Genomic DNA, 23,837 nt, shown 5'->3' on the forward strand with positions numbered 1-23,837 from the left:
GAACTCAGATTTTTAGCTAATGAAAGTTATGTATCTACTACATACACACATGCATACCCAAATACACAGACAAAATTAACTTAAATGCAGCTTATATTAGCTAAGATTTTTTTAACAAGAAGACTGTTACAATTACGACTAAAGATAAAGTAGTTCAGTGTCTAACTTATGGGTATAAGGTATAAATCACGAGGGTTATTTGTAGGCTGTTTTATCAAGTCTTCTGGGGGGAAAATTTGAAAGTTTTAAATATTTCTATACTCAGAAAAAAAATTACAACCCTTAACTTAAAAAACAAAACGTTATAGTCTTAAAAAATAAGAAATCCTATATATTGTATGTAAACCTGAAATATTTTTTTAAATAAAAAATGATATAAGCCTGTTAATAATTTTTAAAAGAAATATTTATCATTCCAATACCCTATCAACCTATTTCTTGTATTTTTTCAGGTTTACTTAATAGTCATTTCTCTTTACATAGTTTAATTTTCATGTGAAAATTATTTTACATTTTTTTCATAATTTAGCATTTTAAAATATTTTCTGTGTTGCCACAATATTCTAAAATCTATCATTTTAAATGACTAAATAATATTTTATTTGGTAGATTCAGGGAAGTTTATTGTATCATTACTCTATTTTTCAACACTAACATTGCTTCCATTTTTTTCTATTAATAAAAAACACTGCAGTGAACATTTTCAGCCATAACTCTTCCCACGTTTTTTCAGTTTGTTTAGGCTACATTCCCAGAGTTTGGGGACTACTTGGTAGCTCTTTTTACAGCTCTTGAAATTCATCATCTCTAAAGTATCTCAAAATCAACATGTTAAAAACCAAATTCAAAACATCTACCCTTTCCTTACCCAAAGCTGGGTTTCTTCCAGAATGACCCATTTTAACAAATAATAGAACCAGCAATCCAGTTATATTAGCCAGTACTTAGGAGTGACCTGTGGCACCTTCCTCTCCCTTTTCTTCCATGTCAATCTGACCATATACCCTGTGCTTTCTACCTCCCGAAATCTACTTCTCTTCATCTCTGCTGCTTACCACCGCCAGCCTTATTCTGTCTGGATTTCTGTCTCAGTAAATCCACTTTTACCCTCTCTTTATCCAATTGTCCACAATGCAGCCAAAATAATATTTTTAAAGATTTAGATAAAGTATAGACTTTATTTTGCCTTCTTTCACTTTACAAGTTTCAGACTTCCTATTATAATTCAGTGCTTCACGTGGTTAACATGCTTAGTTGCTAACTGAGAGATTATAGGTTTAAGTCCACCCAAAGTCACCTCAGAAGGATGGTCTTGCAATCTGTTTTCAAAAAAGTCAGCAACTGAGAACCCTATGGAGCACATTTCTACTCTGACACATATGAGGCTGCCATGAGTCAGTCAACTTGACAGCGACTGGTTAACTGGTTGAATTCATATATTATAAAAATCATTTACATACCTTACAATTGAATATGGTTCCCTCTGCCTATTTTCTTTCCCCTCTTAGTCTAGTGAAATATTCTCATCTCTCAGATCTAATCTTTAGCATCATTTCCTCAGTTAAATCTTCCTGAATTCCTAATTGTAGTACCTCTGAAACTCAACTAATTGTATTGTACATAGGGTAAAATTTTAATTACCATTTGGATGACTGCCATCTCTGCAGTTTTAAAACTAACACAGCTGAAATTCCTCCCATTAAAAAAAAAGCACATAATAAGACAAGATGTCCTAGCTCATTAAGTTTCTGAAGGAAATGACGTTAAGAAGAATATTATATAATTATGCTGTGCCAAAACCAGTAGTCAGAAAGAGAACAACAGTCTCCTAGAATTATGAGCCCTACAGCCCCCCAAAACTTGAATTTAGGAAAGATATAAATAAAGTCCTGCACCGATTAATAAAGTCAAATGGAAAATTAGCAAAGCTTGATATGAAAGAGCCTAAGATTTAATGGAACAAAAGATCACTATAAACTAATGAGGCATTCATATGGCTGCCAGATGAAAACAATGCTGCAAGCCAAACTATACCAATAAATGCACAGTACCCAAGTTTTTTTTTTTTACCCAAGTTCAGATCACTAATCAGACTGCTCATTCACTCAGTACACTATAGACCGGCTCTATAAGAGGAAAACAGAATGTCATAACAATTGGCTTCTCAGGATAGATGCAGTAAAGAAATTGAAGACAATATTGTCAACTGATTGGGGAGTAAAGGTATCAATAATGTTAGCCCATAAAAAGAGAAAACACAGGGGCACAATAGATGACTTTGAAATCCAGATGACTGTAATTAGGAAAAGAGTGTAATAACATAGAGATAATTTTTTTTGTTGTTTTAATTAAAAACAAAAACGCTAACAATTAAAAATGGCTTGAACTACCAATTGACCGATGAACTTCCTGTCACTAAAGGTTTTCAGACAGAGATTAGACATCAAACTGTTAGGATTATTGAAGAGGAGGGTTCTGGTATTGAGTTCATAGTTGGGCCTGATGATCCCTAATGATCATTCAAAGCCTCAGATTCTGTGACTAAAGTAGTAATTTAGCAAAGAAGATAAGAATGAAAGTTTTTTTAAAAAAATCAAATTCTAATTTTCCTGTTGTTTGAAATCTTACATAATGTCAACAACAGGGATGTTATTTGTGAAGCCTTATATAAGCTGAAAACAATCTACAAAGATAAATTATACTTATTATCAATTAGGAAATGAAATAAAATCTGATTCAATATTCTTGTATCTGTATTTATATATGTTTTATTAAAAAATAAAAGCTGTTCAATATCGTATGATCCTACTTTTATGAGACGACAATAGATCCTAGTGTGGTGGGTACCGTCTGGGGTAAAAGCTTGTGAGAAGCTATCTGAGATACAACTATTGGTGTCTATTTATTAAGAGGAAGAGAAGAAGGAAAACAAAGTCTCGGATAAGAAATTAGTCTACAAGGCTAACAGCCTACACAAACCATAGCCTCAGCTGAGACTAGAAGAACTACATGGTGCCAGATACCACTACCAGCCATTCTGAAGAGGGCCAAAATAGATGGACCCTGACAGAACAGGAGAAAAACACAGATCAGAACTCAAATTCTTAAAAAATCCAGACTTACTGAACCAGTTGAGACTAGAAGACTCCCTGACACTATCGCCCTAAAATAATCTTTAAACCTTTAACACTTTTTTTTTTTTTTTTGGTTTGGTTTTGCTTTGCTATTTTATTAATTACAAAGGCCAGATCTCACGATGTTTCCAGCCCAACCCCAGAAATCAGTGGTAGAAAAATAACAAAAGGAAAAGCCCCAAGCCATATAATAAAAATCCGGGAGTGCAGGCTAGGTGGGTGGAGCGGGAGGGAAAGTTATCCAGACCCTGAGCTCAACTTTTAGTGAAATAACAGATTGGAACACAAAATAAAGGACATTATTTATGAATATAGGGCTCCATTTAAAAGCCATCTATATGAGACCAAAAGGTCAACAATTATTTAAAGCAAAAATGAGAAGACAAGGGGGGCAGGGAAACTAAAGTACTGGAAATGGAACAACCAGAGAGCAATTAATGAGAATGTTCCCACATTGTGAAACATGTAGCTAATGTCACTGAACAACTTGTGTAGAAGCTGTCAAATGAGAACATAGTTTGCTTTGTAAACTTTCACTGAAAACAATAAAATATTACTTAAAAAATAATAATAAGTAACTAAAGCAAATGGAAGAAATCACGAAGTAAAAGAGCTGAACTGAAGATTTCAAAAGATGGCTCCAGAAGACAAAGTAAAATATAATGAAATATGCAAGTACTGGGGTTAGAAAACCAAAAGGTAAGAACACACTCAGCATTTCTCAAGCTGGAAGAACTGAAGAAAATATTCAAACCTCAAGTTGCAATTTTGAAGGATTCTATGGGCAAAATATTGAACGATGCAGGAAGCATCAAAAGGAATAAACAAAGTCACTGTACCGAAAAGAAATGGTCAACATTCAACCATTTCAGGAGGCAGCATATGATCAAGAACCAGTGATACTCAAGGAAGAAGTCCAAGCTTCACTGAAGGCATTGGGGAAAACAAGGCCCCAGGAACTGACTGAATACTGATTAAGATGTTTCAACAAAGGAATGCAGAGCTGGAAGCACTCACTCGCCTATGCCAAGAAACCTGGAAGACTACCTGGTCAGCCAACTAGAAGAGATCTGCATTTTTGCCCGTTCCAAAGAAAAGTGATCCACCAGAATGTGGAAATTATTAAATAATATTGTTAATATCACACACAAGTAAAATTTTGCTAAAGATCATTCAAAAGTGGCTGCAGCAGTATATTGACAGGGAACTGCCAGAAATTCAAGCTGGATTCGGAAGAGGATGCAGAACCAGGAATATCGTTGCTGATGCCAGATGAATCCTGGCTGAAAGCATAGAATATCAGAAAGATGCTTATTTGTGTTTTATTGACTATGCAAAGACATTTGACTGTGTAGATCATAACAAATTATGGATAACATTGCAAAGAATGGGAATTCCAAAACATATGCTCATGTGGAACCTGAGCAATTGTTCAAACAGAGCAAGGGGATACTGCATGGCTTAAATCAGGAAAGGTGTACATCAGAGTTGTATCATTTCACCATACTTATTCAATCTGTATGCTGAGCAAATCTAAGAAGCTGGGCTATATGAAGAAGAATGAGGCATCAGGATTGAGGAAGACTCATTGACAACCTGTGATATGCAGATGACACAACCTGAAAGTGAAGAGGACTTGAAATGATGAAGATCAAAGAGAACAGCCTTCAGTATGGATTACACCTCAACATAATGAAAACAAAAATCCTCAAAACTGTACCAATAAGGAACATCACAATAAATGTAGAAGAGATTAACGTTATCAAGGATTTCATTTTACTTGTATTTACAAGCAAAGCCCATGGAAGGAGCAGTCAGGACATCAAATGACATTTTGTATTAAGTAAATCTGCTGCAAAAGGTCTCTTCAAAGTGTTGAAAAGCAAAGATGTCTCTTTGAGGACTAGGGTGCACCTGACCCAAGCCATGATATTTTCAATCGCCTCATATGCAGAAGAAAGCTGGACAATGAATAAGGAATACCGAAGAAGAATTGATGCCCTTGAATTATGGTGTTGGTGAAGAATACTGAATATACCAGGGACTGCCAGAAGAATGAACAAGTCTGTCTTAGAAGAAATACAGCCAGAGTGCTCCTTGGAAGCAAGGATGGAGAGACTTCATCTCACATACTTTGGACATGTTATCAGGAGGGATCAGTTTCTGAAGAAGAACATCATGCTTGGTATAGTAGAGAGTCAGTAAAAAAGAGGAAGTCCCTTAATGAGATGGAATGACACAGTGGTTGCAACAATGGGCTAAAACATAGCAAGGACTGTGAGAAAGGCACAGGATCGGGCAGTGTTTCGTTATATTGTACATAGGGTTACTATGAATTGGAACCAACTTGAAGGCAACTACCAACAACAACATTTTTTTTTTAACTAATCCATTAAAAGCTTTTAACAAATACTTAACCCAAGTAGGCATATTATACCAGTAAGCACTATAAAACAAAATTAAATAGCACAATTTCTAGCCTTAGATGTACCACATTTATAAATTGTTACATTCTTCATGTAGAAAAATAAGTAAACATTGAATGAAAATATGCATAAAACAAATTCTTAATATAACATATAGTAATAACCTAAAAATACCTTGTTGTTAAGGACATCAGTCAAAAACAATAAAACTTTTTTTTTTTTAAATGCTTATCAGTCGACAGCACTGGGTACTGGGTATTAGGTACTGGAGTCTACATTAAAGAAATTGCTGTCTTTGACTTTGAGGTACTTCATTGTAACTGTCTATTAAAATAGCAGGAATCATCCCTGCTTTGTTTCTTTATATACCCCAGAGCTTAGCATAGAACCTTGCACATAGTAGGCACTCAAATTTTGTGGAATGAAGACATGAACTGGCTTGGAAACTTACTTCTAGGACTGACTTTCCTATGTCTTGCTATGACTTTGGACCATCAGCAAAGCAAAGGCATTAGACTAATGCTCTCTGACTCCTTACATTATTAATCAGAGGGACATCTGTGTAAAGCAAGTTGTGCGACTCTGTTGTCAGATGGAAAAATAACAAGAGTCTTCTTAAAATATGTTGAATAAATGGCTAATAAAGCACGTTTATGTAGACAATGATCCAGAAATTAACCTTTTTCCAACTAACCTGGAAACAATTCCTGGAGTAGCCGATGTTTCGCATAAAATCATTATGTATAAACAGTCTATAACATCTTTCTGCTTCTTAAACCAGTTCCTCATACTGCAGTTATTCTTGCTTTGTCTTTGGTAGAGGAAATGTTTTTTTTTTTCTTTTTTCTGTAAATGAGGGTTATTGACCCATCATAATAAAAATGAAGAACCATTCAAAAAGTTGATTTAGGGTGCTGTTTGTTATTTTTTATTTAGAGAGAGAAAAGAAAAGTCTACTACTCATCCATGCTTTAAATTACAAACAGAGAACATGAAATACTATTCGCCAGATACACTTCAGTTTTATATTAGAGCCAATTAAAGGAAAGACTCAGATTAGGAGATAAAAGGAAAGGGGAAAGAAAGAGAGGGAGACATAAATTTGGGGTTTGCCAAGCCCTGAGAGGCAATGACTCTTACTCATAAGGTTCCTTGGAAAAACAAAGCAGAACCCTTTAGATAAAAAAGAAAGAAAGAAAGAAAGAAACTTTACTGGAATTAGTTATAAATTATCTTTTAATTACTACTTAAAATTTGAGAGCATAGCAAAACCTCATGCTAACTTTCAACCAGGACAAAAGACCCTATCTTCTTGCATGTAAAAGATGGTATCTGATTTGTATGGAAAAAAAATAGCTCATTTTTTAAAGAACATCTTTGTTTTGCTGACATCTCAGTCACTGATTCAAAACAATTATAAAGCCAAGTTGTATATTGACAACTATATAGACAAATTATATCATTTCTAGGTAATTACCAAAATGTCTTAAATAAAATTCAACAAAAAAGCCTTTATTCAGTTGGTAGGCCAATGCTTTCGCAATTTAACTTACTAAAACTCGTTGCCGTCAAGTCGCTACTGACTCATAGCCACCCTATAAGACGGAGAACTGTCCCATAGAATTTCCAAGGAGCAGCTGTTGGATTCGAACAGCTGACCTTTTAGTTAGCAGCTGTAACTCTTAACCACTTCACCACCAGGGCTTCTAATTTATTAAAATAACCCTTAAACGCTTGTATTTCTGCTTTTCGGGAGATATGATCCAAATTCTAAACTTTTGCTTAGATCATGTCTCACTACATTTAACCGATACTGTGAACTTTTATCTCCTTTCCAGTTTCTTTTGTATTTCTCTTGAATTAAAACAACAGTAGTTTTCTTCTTTAAGCTATCATTTTTTAATCCTGAAAATTGCTCATGATTCAATCTTTAAATCAGCTCTAAACACAGTAGGGAAGCTAGCTAGTTAAATAAATCCAAAGAACCTTTCTCTACAAATCATACCCTGATGTACCTGTTTGGCAAATCAGAAGTCTTACTTAAAGAATTTGCTTAAAAAGCCTGGCAAATCTGCACTGTCAATGGTTTGACAAAGGCTAAGTTCAGAAATACACTCATCCAATGGCCCCTGAATAACATACCTCTCAGTGCTATCCATGGGTCCCTGGGTGGTACAAATTGTTCGCACTCAACTATTAACCCAAAGGCTGAAGGTTCAAACCCACCCAGTGGTGCCATGAAATAAAAACCTAGCAATCTGCTTCGGTAAAGCTTATATCTAAGAAAACCCTATGACGCAGTTCTACTCTGTAACACGTGAGGTCGCCATGAGTCGGGATCAACTCAGCAGCAATGAGTTTTTGCTTTGGTCAGTACTACCCAGGATTACTTTCTTAACTCTTATGGTAATTTTCATTCTCTTTAAGCTTGTTATTAACTACAATCCTGAGATATTCCCTATTTTGTTGTATGCGTCCCAGCTTCCTCCATCTTAATATTGGGTATTGTTTTCTTAACTACATGTATTTTTAGTGTTTTCTTAAATCATGCTTACTGATTCTATTTCTAAATTAATGAATTATAATCAATGTATTGAAAAAGCCATCTCCCTCACACCAAATATGGTGAGAACTGAAAACATTCCTATTCGATAATGCAAGTCTTGGTTGGAAAGCTTTTAAAATATGTCCACTTTAATTATGTAATAAAAGCACTGCAGTTCCACATTAGAGTATCAGATGTGAATAAAAACAGAGTAGTGCAAGTAACAGATTTGATCTAAAAAAAAAAAAAAAGTTTCCTTATAATGTAATTTCTATTACTGGTTTACAGAGGAGAGTCCCAAATATGGAAATATGAAGTAAATAATTGAATTAGATAATTTGGACTTGTTTGAAATCATAAATTTATTATTTAAAACTATAATTGCATGTTAAAGATCATGTATTTTCATTTCTATTGGTATTTTTGAGAAATATGCAAGTCCTCTGTAGGAGAATTTCATCTATTTTGCTTGAGCAAGTTGAAACATAAATGCTACTTAAACATATCTAAATTTTCATGGGGATAGAATGAGAAATCTTTTTAACAAAGCTGATGATTCACTGCCTGGTGTAAAACTTATGTAGTTATTTGAATGAAGTAAAATTTTATAAATTTAAATAGAGAACAGAAACAACTTTTTTCTCCCAAAAGACATAATACATTTTGCTATCTGGTTTCTACTCTTGCAGACATAGTTTATTTTCCTAGACCATCACCACAGATATGCCTGTATAGGAGGAGAAAGTCAAAGTAAAACCTCCAAAGTATAGTATCTTTTTAGTATTTGGGACTAAGAAAAACCAGAAATAGCTGGATATCATGCTGGTAGCATTTGCTGATGGAAGATTAAGGTGTAATACAAAAGAGCATCAGTGTCACAATCGAAACTTATTAAGCAAATTACGGTCTTCAAATTTAATTTTCTTCCTCTATCGTACAGAAAAAAAAAAATGTGGACTTTTGCCTTGTGCTTTATTCTCATTGTCTGACTTTTCTGCTCCTCAAAAAATTTAAGCTCAAGGCTTTCACTTGGGGTGTCTCCTCTGGTTGGAATGTTTTTTTCCCCCTATCTTCTCTTGTTTCAGTATTATCTTGAGTACAGGAAGTTTCTGGGTTACAAACATCCGACTTACAGACAACTCATACTTAAGAACAGACTGCCATAAAGCCTCTTAAAAATTTGAGTTAAATACAATGGTTTGTCATAACAACACACGCAATACTTTGTAATGCTCATGAAAACATTGTGTGGCTTCAGCACTTCATCTAAGCTGTTTTAAGAAAAGTTTTTAAAAATTTTTTTTACAGTACTGTATACCTATGCAAGCACACACACACACACACACAGATTCTCTCTCCCTTTTCAGTACAGTACCATATGTAGTTATTTTTATTATTAATGTATTATTATTACTATTATATACTGTATTATGTTTAAGATGTTTTTGTGTATTTGGAAGTGTTTCTTAAGTGTTATATACATAGAAAGGTAAAATATATACTATATTCTAAGACAAACTGACACTAAATAAGAACCGTAAGTACCTGTTTCGACTCACCTACAAATTTGACTTAAAGACAGGTTTAGGAACGGATCTCATTCCTAACCTGGGGATTGCCTGTATTCCCCTCACCCTGGCCAAATTGTTTTTCTGTCCTTTAACCCAGCTTTAATTTTTGAAAAGCACATAGCATTATCTGGAATTACAGTATTTATGTATCTACTTGCCCTCCATTGTTACATGAATAACAGGAAGTCAGGGGCTTGCTCTCTTATTCATAGCTGTTTCCCCAGTATCTAGAAACAGGGCCCAAATGGATTCATATGCATCAATAAGTAGTTGTAAGTGAATATTAAACTAGACAAAAGCCTTACTGCTGATTTTTACTTTCTTCAGAACTTCAACATTCAAATTCAATGGACTACCTGCTGGAATTGTGATATTGAGCAATTTACCTCAATTTTATTAAAGGATAATGATACTTCAAAGGGTTGTTAACTAAGGTGATGAATGTAAACTGCTGATCTCTGTGCCTGGGATATTCTAAGTGTTCAGTAAATGGTGGTTGCTATTATTATGAATTTTACATCTGAAAGTTTTTTTTTTTTAATTTTATTTATTTACTTATTTTAGTTTTTGAGTGTAAGAATCACAGGCATTCAGAAAGCCAGTTTCTTCTTCTCTTTGTGTCTTGCCTGTTTGGAAACCAGGACCATTTACAAATGGGAAGAAATCATTTGGCCACATAAAATGAACACAGCTGTTCTTTTATGCAGCATTGTACTCATATGTTATTTCAAATGAGTAGCCTGAAAATGGGGTCATGGGAGAGGCAGCATGATAGAACAAGAGCAATCCTTCTTCCCCCCAGAGGGACTTTCACTGAGCACCTTGGCTAAAAACACTCTGGTGCTCTTTCAGATCTGGCCAAAAGAATCACTAGAAGCCTCCAAAAAGAAGGCTATTGATCGGGGTTATATCTATTCCTTGTCATACATCACCAAGGTTACATTCAGTAGACAAAAGCTATTCATACTGCTAATTCTTTTAATATGTTTGTTGTATTCTGCCTGTTGTTTTTGGCAGTGTTCAAATATAACATGCACTTTCCTCTTGGATACATGGTTAGTGTTTCCTTGAGAAAAGGTCTGGGCATTTGGAAATTAAATTAGATAAGCTAGAATAGGAAAGCAGTGCCTCATAGACTGGGCTGCTCTTACATTGCTTATATTTCCTTTTTTCATGATTAGTATTGCTCATGATTAGTAGAGAGGAAAATAGTTTGAAAATTTCTAACTCATGTCAAAATTAAATGCATAACAAAGATAAACAAGTTTTTGTCCAACTATGGGAAGGATGAAAGTCCACAGGAACAAAATTTAGGTTGCTTGACCCATTGCCCTTCATTTTATTGAAATTCTCATTTTAACGATAAATCCTTGTGTTTTGTAATAAAAGGATGACAATGTCTTTACTGTTTTATTACTTAAAACATTGTATATATTTTTTTAAATAAAGAGGCAGTTTTGCACTACTGAGATGAATCTTAATGCTATTTTATTATTTATGGTAGAAAACCATTAGAGAACTTAACCAAAATCAGTCATATAATAATTGCATTAAAAGATGATAACTAACTTACAACTACAGCTCGCCAGAGTTTCAGTATTATGCCAAGCGCTTTATATGATTTATCTCATTTAACATTCAAACCAATCCTATGAATTATTATTGTTATTGTTTGTATATTACAGATGAGAAAGTGAGACTTAGAGATCTTAAATACATTGCCCAAAGTCACACTATTATGGCAGAGCCTGGATTCACACTCAGGTCAGGCTCCAAATCCACTCTGAATTACTACCCTGTAATGACTTGATTTTAATGACTTGAGTGGCGTAGTGGTTAAGTGCTACAGCTGCCAACCAAGAGGTCGGCAGTTCAAATCCGCCAGGTGCTCCTTGGAAACTCTATGGGGCAGTTCTACTCTGTCCTGTAGGGTTGCTATGAGTCAGAATTGATTCGACGGCAGTGGGTTTGGTTTTGGTTTGGAATGACTTGATAAGGAGTTGTTGGGTGGCACAAACAGTTAAGTGCTGGGCTACTTACTAACCAAAAAGTTGGCTGTTCAAACTCACTCAGAAGTGCCTCAGAAGAGAGACCTGGTGATTTGTTTCTGAAAAATCACAGCCATGAAAACCCTATGGAGCACAAGTCTACTCTGGAATACATGGAATCATTATAAGTCAGAACCGACTCCATGGCAACTGGTTTAATAACTTGATGAGGAGACAGTTGTGGTTCAGTGGTAGAATTCTCATCTTCCATGTGGGAGACCCAGGTTCGATTCCCTGCCAATGTACCTCAAGCGCAGCCACCACCCGTCTATCACTGGAGGCTTGCCGTGTTGCTATGACAGTGAAAAGGTTTCAGTGGAGCTGACAGAGTAAGAGAGACTAAAAGACAAATGAAGAAAGGCCTGAAGATCTACTTTTTGAAAATTCAAACCAATCAAAACTCTATGGATCACAATGGTCCAATCCTGTTGTGCATGGGGTCACTGTGAGTAATGGCCAACTGGCTGGCAGCTAACACAACAACTGACTTGATGAAGTTCCTGGGTGGTGCAAATGGTTAATGTGTTCAGTTGCAAATCAAAAAGTTGGAGGTTTGAGACCACCCAGAGACCTCTGAATAAAGGCTTGGTGATCCACTTCCAAAATGATCAGACATTGGAAAACCCTATGAAGCACAGCTCTACTCTGACATACATGGGTCATCATGAGCACAGTCGACTCAAGGGCAACCGGTTTTTTCTTTACTGACTTGATGCTACTTGTCTTTTATTGTTCCAAATGAGAGATGAAGTGTCATGGCTACTTTACACACATAGTGTAATGGTTTTCTTGATACTCTTGTAGCAACTTTAGAACTCTGTCAAAACTGGATACTGAGATATTGCATAAAAAATTATATGAAGAGAATATGAAGTGGAAACAATCCAAACCCACAAACACATTTTCTGTTCTGTGGTCATGCTAGGATAGAAAGGGATATTTTAAAATTTAAAGACAGCAGAGAAAGTTCTTTTGTGAAACACTCTCTAAGCTTATAAAATAATTGATTTTAATATTTTGAGTAAAATATGGACAGGTCAGTGTTTTGTTCTGTTATACATAGGTTTGCTATGAATCAAAACAAAATCAATGGCACCTAACAACAACAACATGGACGTTTTTAAGAATGTAAAGTAGGTAAAATTGGTTACAGGTTAAAATTTGGGAGAAAAAAAAATACCCAAGTACTGCAGAGTTTCATTTAAACAAATCAGTGTGTTTACCAATTACATGGTTTGGCTTTCATTTACGAGTTGGTTTTATTTGTACCAATCCACTTACATGTGTTAATGAATATGCTTAGAAGGAAAAAACATGTACCAGTAGAAAAATCTGAGCCATTTCTACTACTAACGTTGATAGAAACCATATGTCAGATAGCATCTGTCTGCATTTGTTTAAGTTGCACAGCGCCTGGAGGCAGAAATGAAAGAAACTAAAACAATAGGATAATATTTTAGACAGTAGGACATATTTAAAAAATACAAAGTAAAATGATTTGGCAATGCTCCAGCCTATTACAACAGTTTGGACAGCTAAACTGGATATCAGAGTTTCCAATGCAGACGACTTCGGTTTGAGTTATATAGGGTGGATTATCTAGGTTGACCATATTAATTGGATAATTTTATAAAACACTCAAAATAAACTCTAATGTCTTTTTAATAAAATGACTCCATGTGTCCTCTTAATTATTTGTTTAGTTTTGATATTAAATGTTTCATCAGTTTCAAGTGGCTTTCATCCTGTTATTTCAAAACTGTTTGTAATATGACATTGTGTCTAAAAGAGGGAAATACTATGTATCATTTTATCACAAAGTAAGAGAAAAAGAAGTCTTTGTGTGTGTGTATGTGTGTGTGTGTGACTGTACTCACAATTATAACACCCTTTGAGGAAAATAGATACCAGCAGGTCATTTGCAAGTCTAACTTTCAAGTCAGATTGAGATGGCAGCAGGGTCATGAGAAAAGAGGAATTATAAGAGGAATAAAAACACAAACCCTCATAGCTAAGTGCAGGAAGTTTAAATGTACAAATGGAAAATTAAAATTGTTTTTAAACTAACTTCAGTTAGCATTTTATATTACTTCATTCCAATCTTTTCACAAGTGAATATTAAAATAACATAGTTATAGTATAAAAGTTATGTTTCTTAGCTTCTTCATCTACATGTCAGCTTACTTCTACCAATCGTTGCTTTTATTGCTATTATTGAAAGTCTTCTTTAACATTTGTTTTTATTCACCCCAATTTACTCCTTGCAAATATTTCACATCTGCTGTCTAAGCAGAACTTTCAGTCTCTGGGTCATAATTTGAGAACCTTAAGATTTTCTTGTTTATGTATGTCTTAACCAATTGATCTGAATATAAATGTGTTCAGCAGAAAAGGGCAGAATAGCTCAATTAAGGAAAACTTTTTTTTTTTTTTTCCCCATGATAGTGACTGAGGAACTTGGGTTCTATTACTACAAAAATGTTTGTTAGCAGGAAGAAGCAGTTCCTCCCTAAACAATATTATTGAGTTTACACATGGTAAATTCAAGGCAGGCATTTTAAAACAAGATCTTGTAGACAAATTTTATATGTTGATTATGTTCATTATAGAAGAAGAGTGATAAATTATAAGAAATAAAACACACACAATATAAATGATTTGAAAGGAATGATCTTTTACTAAGCTTTTCTCATATTTATCACTTCACTCCCAAATGAACACAAAGCATTCAGGTCATTACTGTAACATTTTAGCCAAAATAGGGGCATCTTTCTCTCAGTTTCCCTTGAATTTTGTCATCTGTTGGTTTGAATACTTCCAAGGATTCTTCATTTCTTCAGAATATCATCTTACGCTCCGCAGCATGATTTCTGCCTGCCTCTCACTACTGCCCTTGCATTACAAAGTCAACCTAAATAACTGGCTTATTACTGTGGAAACACTGGCAGTTCCCAGCTGTGTTCCATTTTGATGGACTCCAGCTATATTTTACATACTTGTGGGTCTATGACTAACTTATTTATACTCAAGGATCTATCCAATAGCCATCTTGTCCATGAAGCCTTTCTTGAAGTTTCTCCTCAGAGCACCTAGTTCTGTGAATGGCATGTATTGACAATCCATAAATAATGATTTGGATTTAATTAACTTCCAAGTTCTTTCAAAATACTAGAGCTATATATAGAATCACTGGAAGAATATTCAGAGATAATATAGCCTGAACTCTGAATTGTATTTTTATAAATAGACATTAATCTCATAACCAAACTATAATCTTTTATGCACATGATCTCTTTATGATAAGGGAAGACAGTGAAAAAATTGGTGAAAATCTCCTTAGAGTTTCCAAACCAGAGGTTTTGGGTTTGAATTGTATAGGGTAATTATCTAGGTTGGCCATATTAATTGGATAATTTGATAAAACACTCAAAATAAGCTTTTATGTCTCTTTAACAAAATAATTCCTTGTTTCCTCAAGTATTGGTTTGGTTTTGATATTAAATATTCAGTTTCAAGTAGATTCCATTCTATTATTTCAAAACTTGTCCATAATAAGCTTTGAAAGAAAGGTTTCCTGGAGGAGTGTGGGTAAGGCAGTCATATACCTTTGACTTGATCCTTGAAGGCAGTCATATTTAGCAACCTTCTTAGACTGGATTCAATCTGAAGAGTGGCACTGGTTATAATTAATTACGATTCTCCCTGAAATCTACTCTTATATGAATTCCATAAAGCCAGCTGTTTTGTTTTGTATGAAAGAAACACCACTAAAATTTGGCACTATTTTATATCTTATGTGTGGTTGGGCCAAGTAGAAAAATTCAGGAAAGTGAACAAATCTCATTGGTTGCTATGTCTGTATGTTATCAGTTTATATATTCTAAACAAAATATTATCTTTCTCATGGTTGTTCTGCCTAACCATCACCCAAAACAAAACAAAAAAACCACAGGCCATGTAAATAGAAGAACTTAAATGGTATAATGAAAAGAGAATTATGTTTGTTAGAATTTCACAAAGCCTAGGTTTTCAATTTAACTAGCTGCATGAGTTACCTAACTTCACTGAATCTCAATTGGTGCATTCTCAAAATGAATCAAAGTATCTGTCTTGTTGAGAGATTAACAGAATTGGGATAATATCTTATTTGAATGATTATTATGAAAAAATATGGAAATATTGCATGATGTCAACACATTTTGCTTTCTCTTGTCCTTTAGGAGCCTGAGCTGCCAAAGGATTACCTTGCACAAAAACCTCTTCTTCTCTTTTGTTTGTAACTCTATTGTCACAATCATCCACCTCACTGCAGTAGCCAACAACCAAGCCTTAGTGGCTACAAATCCCGTAAGTAAAACAAGGCTGTGCCCTTAGGTTCGCTGGGCAGAGGCAAGGCCTTGATATTTGTGTTAGGTATATAATTAAGCATATATATGTATATATTTTAAGTTCTGACATGTAGAGAACATATGTAACTATTTTCAATTTAGTAAGATGAATATTTCCCAATGTTCTCAAAGATATAAAATTGAAAATCAAAGGGAGGAATAAATGTCTTTAACTATTTATATATTCTGGACATATCTCCACCTCATTTTATGGCTATAGAGTCCTACAGCTGGTGGGACATTAGGGTTTATGAATAAGCAACATTTACCCAACTGAGTTTAAAAAATTGATCAAAGCAACTAAGTGTAGTACCAAAATAGTTCATCAAGATGAAAAATTTTATTTAAAAAATGTTTTTGGTATCAGGCTGACTTAACGAAGTCAGTAAAAGCAGAAGGTGAGAAATGAATTATATATTTCCTACATTTTATTAAACTTTATTAATTATAAAATTTCAAAGGGATCTACCTAGTCCTCATTCCCTAAAGAGACATTTAAAAAATTGTCTCCTTCAAATCTCTTTGAAAACACAATTTTTAAGATGAGCCTCAAAACATTCACAAAAATAAGCACACAACCTGTCATAAGATAAAAGCCAGTTTTTTAAAAAACGTGAGTTAAATTTTATTTATACAAATTTATGTATTTTTTTATGCATGCTACATGCATACATAAACAATATTTAAATCAAAATATCTGCATGTATAGCTTAAACATACATGCTCATTTTAAAAATCATCTGCTTTCATGAAGTTTGTACTGTGTGCACATAGACACACATACATATTTGGGTATGGATTTGTGTGTCTGCACATAAGAGTTTTTCTTTTTTTTTTTTCAATACTAAGATATCTAGTTTTGGAAATCAGGGAAAGGAAGGAATTTTCACTCAGTGAGTCAATAAACAACACTCTCGTATGTGTGTTTTTAGGGTTTTTCCAAAATTCTAAAATTCCCTGCATTGTTTGCACATGTGCATCCGGATTGCTTTAATCTTGTGTATGTTCCACTAAAGTCACCGGGATAGGAAACACTCTGGAGTATAATTAGCAATATAAAAGACTGCCCAACGTCCTGACATTCTGGAATGAATCTCTGTAGGGCAAGGAGATTCAGAGTTTCATCAGAAAGCTGCAAAGCAACAGATTTGAATCCTTGTATTTATACACAGGAGGAGCCCAGTGGTTAAATGGCTCAGCTGCTAATTGAAAGGCGGTGGTTCAACCCACCAGCTTTCCACGGAAGAAAGATGTAGTAGTCTACTTCCATAAAGATTTATGGCTTTGGAAACCCTACACGGTAGTTCTACTCTGTCCTACAGGGCTTTTATGAGTCAGAATCGATTCGATGGCAGTGGGTTTGGTTTTGGTTTTTGGTATTTATATACGAGGATATTTTGTTTATCACATAAATTGCAAACTGCAGCATAGGTATTTTTAAATATTTCCTTAGAAAAATGTATTCTGTTTATACCACCAGTGCCCTACATCATATTTTTTTTCTAAAGCATGCTTTAAGCTCTTTTTATCATATCAGTTATAGATTTCTTTAAATGAAATCAGGAACTAGAATTCCAAATAGATATGAATGTCTAAAAATATGTTAAAATATATAGATAAGAAAGTTGAATGAAGTCTGTCATTTCTATACAATGTACTTGAATAACTCACTTTTACCTTTAAGAGCACTTTCTTAATATAATGCTGTGTTTGATATCAAGGTGTATTATTCAAAATTTAAGAATATTACACGTTCTTCAGATTATTTAATGAAGGAATAGGTTTTATAAATATCCTTCCATCAGGAGGCATTGTGTATACTGGTGAAAACAGAATTGAATAGGATTTATGTCTGGGGTGTAGCTTTGATTGATGTTGCATGGACATTAGAAAATCATTTAACTTCTCCAGTAATTAGCTTTTTTAATCCACAAAATATCTAAATAGTGATAATGCATACTCAGGATTTTTTTCAGGATTTAATAAGACAATGTACATAAAAATATTTTGTAAGCTAACTCCCATGCAAATGCTATTACAGTTCTATGATAACTCAACATTTATTTTCCAGTGCATTTCATTTTCAATTTTCTATTTAGTGGGATGATTTATTTCAAAAATACTAAAGGTTACTGCTTAGCATTTATTAAGTCCCAGAATGTAAACTGAACCTAATAGAGGAGCTTTAAATTTATTACTTCTGTTGAGGAGTAAACTGTATCTCTCACTCCCTTGTGTTTTCTTTATTTTATGTTTGAACCTCTCTCTTCCTGTCCCTTAAGAGTACAGAGGAGAAGGCAAGGAAACGAGGAAGGGAAACTATAAAATTTTCTTTTTTTTTTTTTTTTTAAGTACATGAAACCCTCAAGCCTCATATTTGAATAGCATAAGCTATGGGCTCATGAGGCTATTACTTTATAAAAATTTTGACTGGTAGCCTATAATCCACAGGACTTTCCAAGTATTTGAGTACTTTTAATGAATTACTCTCATATATATTAGTATTTTTCCAACAGCATAAAATTATCAAGGATTTGTGTTAACATATTTACAATAAGTGTAAATAGATATAAAACCATCCATGTGTGAAATTTTCATACTTATATAATAACTAAAACATATTAGGAAAATATGTATTAACTAAACAATAAATTTGGAAATATGAACATCAAAGATACTCTTGGAGCAAAAATAACTTGTCAGCATATATTTTTAATGTAAAATATATGATAAACTACTAGGTATTTATATTTTTGTGTTTGTGTATGTGTATACATTCATAGCCCCCATAAGGTTGGCCGTTTGAGTCCACCAGCAGCTCCTTGGAAACCTTATGGGGCAGTTCTACTCTGTCCTATAGGATTGCTATGAGTCGGAATCGACTGAAGGGCAATGGCTTGGTTTTGGTTTTATACATTTGCATGTAGATTTTATACATTTTTTTAATGAGTTATACCATTACAAACCTTCGGGGTCTGTGGCTAAAAACTTAGAAGCACCATTAGGTGAATACAAAGACTGGCATTTTACAAATCTGAATCTTTGGTGTATAAAAATTTGTGTAGAAGAGAGAAAATTCCATGTCCCTAGAAAACTGAGATAAATGGAACTATTGCTTTATATGTGAATTCGTAAGCAACTAAATATAAAGTGCTCTTTTTTTCCTCACAGGTGAGTTGTAAAGTGTCCCAGTTCATCCACCATTACCTGATGGGCTGTAATTACTTTTGGATGCTCTGTGAAGGCATTCACCTACACACGCTCATCGTGGTGGCTGTGTTTGCAGAGAAGCAGCACCTGCTGTGGTATTATTTTCTTGGCTGGGGTAAGTGCCATTACACACATCTGCTGCTTCACCTGATTGAGAATGCTTTTGGAGAATGTGAGATTCCTTTGTAATAAAAATATATTAGTAATTATTTTTAAAGAAAATCAGGTGTAAAACTTTTGCTTCTACTGTAAACTGAGATATTTAAAGCAAACTAATTTTCACAAAGTTATTCATTGTTTGCAGTACTTATAAGTTAATTAATAATACAAAGCTTTTTTCTATTTAGTATTCCTATGAATTAGTGAATTTTGGCTGACTTTATGTAGTAACTAAAACAATGGAATTAGAATGATGATTAAGCGATCTAGTCCTTGCACTGTTCTGAATCTCCGTTTTCCTCATGCGTAAGATAAGGATATTGGTCTTAACTGGAAAAAGGACATTTAAACAACAACAACAAAATTAACTTATAAAAAGCATTCATGCTTTTATGTTAGGAGTGCAGGGGTCAATAAATGAATAAAGGCATGCAAAAGATTTTTTTTCCACACATTCTACTTGATATGATATTGTTCATAAAGCAGACATAGATACACTTCTAGCATTATAAATCAAAGAATAGTGCAAAATATAAAATGTAGAAACTAAATCCAAGATGATGAGTTTCCAGAAACCTAACTGAAATATCTATTTGTCTGTCTCTTGAGATATCGATATAGGTATAGATGCAGATATAGATAGGTATGCATACACAGACACAGACTTGTTAGCAAATTCAGATTATCTTTAAAGAGAGTATCTTCATTTCATGTTTGAAAGATCTAATTTAGGATGTTTAAATCACAGGCCAAAGTTCTGGTCCGTGACCCATCTCTCATCCTTTTCCTCTTCTTCAGATACTGACATTTCTATAAAGCTTGTCTCTCACAGTAGAAACTCTAATGTTAACTTCTTCTGCCTGAACATCTGTCAAATATCGACCAATTCCATCTCACAGGGGAGGAGGAGAACGAATGTCCTCTAGGCCTCAAGGCTTAGGCAGTAAACTTAGGGATTTAGGCTCTGAAGTCAGACCACCTGATGCAAAACAGCTTAGAACAAAACATACACGTATTCATAAACACAAAAATATAAATACCCAGTAGTTTATCATATTTTACTGCTTGTCTAGTACAGATAACAATTACAAAATAAATATATGTTGACGAGTTTTTTGCTCCTACTGTATCTTTGATTTTCAAGTTTCGCAAAATATTTTAGAGCTCCATCTAGAGGTAAATTCACCTGTTCACTTTCTTTTTCATTGATATTTACAGGATTTCCACTGGTTCCTGCCTGTATACACGCTGTTGCCAGAAGTTTATATTACAATGACAAGTAAGATAATCTTTCTTTACGGTTTCTATTGAAACCAAGTGAAAGGAAAATCTTCAACGGTATTTCCCTGTGTTTTCCCCTAGCTGCTGGATCAGTTCTGATACCCATCTCCTTTACATTATCCACGGCCCGATTTGTGCTGCTTTACTGGTATGTCATTACAATTCTCCTTATTTTCATCATTGCTATATTTCAGTGTTATTTCCTGAATCACATGCTCTATAGTACCTACCAGAATCCCAGTAAGACACAGATGATGACCTTACAGGGTTTAACTGAAGAGAGTTTAATGAAGGTGTTATATTCGAGGTGAGGGCAGGACAAGTAAAGGGAACTCATAAGCCACTCAGGAACCAGCTACACTGGGAAGCTGTTATCACCACTAGACTTGTAGAGAGGGTATACCAGTGCTACTGGAGTTAAGCACGTGCTGGGAGGGATCGCTCAACTGGAGCTTTGACTTTGGGTAAAGGAATACAGTCTTTTGGAGTGATACTCTGATTATAAACCAAAAACCAAATCCATTGCCGTCAAGTCAATTCTGACTCATAGCGAGAGTCTAACAGGGAAAGAAATGGGGAAATGAATACCCACACTTCTCTCTCCTCCCATGCTCTTATCTGTTGGTTCCTCTCATTGACCAAATTCATAAATGTCAGAGGACAAAAAAACCTGGGTGAAGGGGCAGTCCATAGAAGTCCTCCTCCTGGGGCACAGGGCACAACAGAGAGGGGAGGAGAAGAACTTTGGAAGTGGGGGTGGCAAACAGGGAAACTCAACACACTTACATTGGTAGTAAGAGTAGCATTTCATAAAGTCTTTAATTTAGAAAAAAGGTATTATTCAAACTGTTGCATTATTATTATAATCATCTTTTAATGTAAGTGCACTAATTGGACTTTTTTTTTTTTAAGTGTGGATGCAGGGAAACAGAAGTCCCATTTGATATTTAATTTCATTGTTTGAATGAGGAAGTAAATTAATCCCAATTGGCATGTTTTCTCTCAGAGGGTATTAGAGATCAGGCTATAATTATAGTCTCTTAGAGTGATACTTTAATTATAAACCAAAAACCAAACCCATTGCTGTCAAGTGGATTCTGACTCATAGCTACCCTGTAGGACAGAGTAGAACTGTCCCGTAGAGTTTCCAAGGAGCACCTGGTGGATTTGAACTGCTGATCTTTTGGTTAGCAGCCATAGCACTTAACCACTATGCCACCAGGGTCTCCACTTTAGTTATAGCTAGTATTAAAAATCGATTATTAGTTATGTGTAAAAAGATAAAGGCTGCATGTTTCTCAGCTAAAGTTCAAAGCTTCCAGATCCTTTTTCTTTTTCAGGCTCTTTTTTTAAAAATAAAATTCCCTTGTTTTTACTATATTTGCTAGCTGCATTTAGGATATGTTTGTGACAGAATAAAATTCAAGCCATCCCCAAAGTTAATACACTTGTTCAGAGAATAACTATAGAGACAGGCTGCCTGCATTTGAATGCTGCCTTCAGCTCTTAGGTGATGTGTGATTATAGGCAATTTACATAATCACTCTGTGCCTCAATTCCTCATTTGTAAAATGGAAAATGTCATAATAGCAAATTGAAGCTTTTTTTAATGGGGATTAAAGGACATCATGCATGAACAGCGCTTACCCTGGCATGTAGTAAGTGCTCAACAAGTGTCAAATGCATGGTTTGTGCCTACCCACACTAGACGGCCAGTTCAAAGGTCAACACGTGGAATCGATTATGCTCGTGGAAATGTTTAATATACCTTAGTGTATAGTGAAAATGTCAAAGGCAGAAGCACTTCTTCCCTTGATCCCTCCCATACTAGGAGCATGTGTGACACACTGTGTTTAAGCTGTGTGGTGAGACTGCCTGGCTTTGTATTCTTTGTCATCAAAGAGCCAGCTTGGAACCCTGGCTCTATCGCTGTCAGCTGTGTATTGCAGGGCAACTTCTGTTTTGTTCTATTTTGAACTTTGTGATTTCTTTTCTCATCTGTAATTACGAAATAATAAGAATAGATAGCTCATGGAGTGTTGTAAAGATTAAATGAGATATTTCTTGTTAAGTGATTAGCACATGCATAGAGTATAATACGGAAACCCTGGTGGCTTAGTGTTTAACAGTTCAACTGCTGACCCAAAGATCAGCAGTTCAAATCCACCAAGCACGCCTTCGAAACCCTGTAGGGCGTTCTATTCAGTCTTATAGGGTCGCTATGAGGCCGACTCGACGGCAACAGGTTTGGTTTTTTTGGTTTTGGAATACAATAAACTCTCAGGAAAATGCTTAAAAAAGCTCCTTCACTTGCAATTTCTGTGGGATACCATGATTCTGTACTGTGGAGGTCTCAATAGAAATTAAGATACATTGGGCTGCAAAGGAGCTTCCAGAAAAATACAACACACAATTTTATCACAGATCTGACTATGTAGAGAAGGATGTGACTCAAGTTCCTAAATCAGAGTTTTAGGAAGTAAGTAAAAGCACCAGGCAAGTGAAGGATTTAAGAGCAAACGCATACACTTCTTAACAGAACCCAACCCCGTCAACTTCGGGAGAGAAAAGTAAACGGTGCAGCTTGACTAAAATATCGTATGGATATATAGCCCACCAGGCTGCTCAAGAAGGAACCCAAAATCCACGTTATTTGAATAAAACTATTTTTTCCACCTTCTTGGCCTGAAAAAGATTAGGAGACTACTCTTCTACCAGGTTAAATTGTTCTGTCTTTGGCAAAGGCAGAAATTTAAGTTTCAAGACCCCTTACTGGTCCAAGCCACTTCCAATATCCTGGGAGGGGACCCTAGCAATTGTCCATGTGATCAGATGTTTTTGTATAATTTTCATAAAAAATATCTTTTAACTGCAATTTGTTTCTTTTCCCTCAGACTTCCTTTTTGTCCCATTTCCCTTTGAGTTAGGTTGTTGCAGCATTTTTGAGATCCTGCTAAGTGGAAGTTGAGAGGAAATACATTTACTTCAGTTTCAGTGAGAGATATTTAGGGCAGTTCTATGTATAGGTAAGCGATTGCTGACTGTCCTAGTACACAAATGGCTTCCAGGAATCCT

At 34.8% G+C, this 23,837-nt stretch overlaps 1 protein-coding gene across 6 annotated transcripts in view; it reads left to right on the forward strand.

The window, feature by feature from the left end:
- CALCRL (calcitonin receptor like receptor) overlaps positions 1-23,837 on the forward strand; it is a 123,687-nt gene that overhangs the window by 87,507 nt on the left and 12,343 nt on the right. For all 6 annotated transcript variants that reach the window (XM_064286913.1, XM_064286911.1, XM_064286912.1 and 3 more), the window contains 4 exons: positions 15,945-16,071; positions 19,284-19,437; positions 20,700-20,760; positions 20,844-20,910. In XM_064286913.1, the coding sequence (XP_064142983.1) occupies positions 15,945-16,071; positions 19,284-19,437; positions 20,700-20,760; positions 20,844-20,910 (409 nt within the window). The remainder of the gene's footprint in view (positions 1-15,944; positions 16,072-19,283; positions 19,438-20,699; positions 20,761-20,843; positions 20,911-23,837) is intronic.

The sequence above is a fragment of the Loxodonta africana genome, chromosome 6 (assembly GCF_030014295.1).
Source record: "Loxodonta africana isolate mLoxAfr1 chromosome 6, mLoxAfr1.hap2, whole genome shotgun sequence".
NCBI lineage: Eukaryota > Metazoa > Chordata > Mammalia > Proboscidea > Elephantidae > Loxodonta > Loxodonta africana.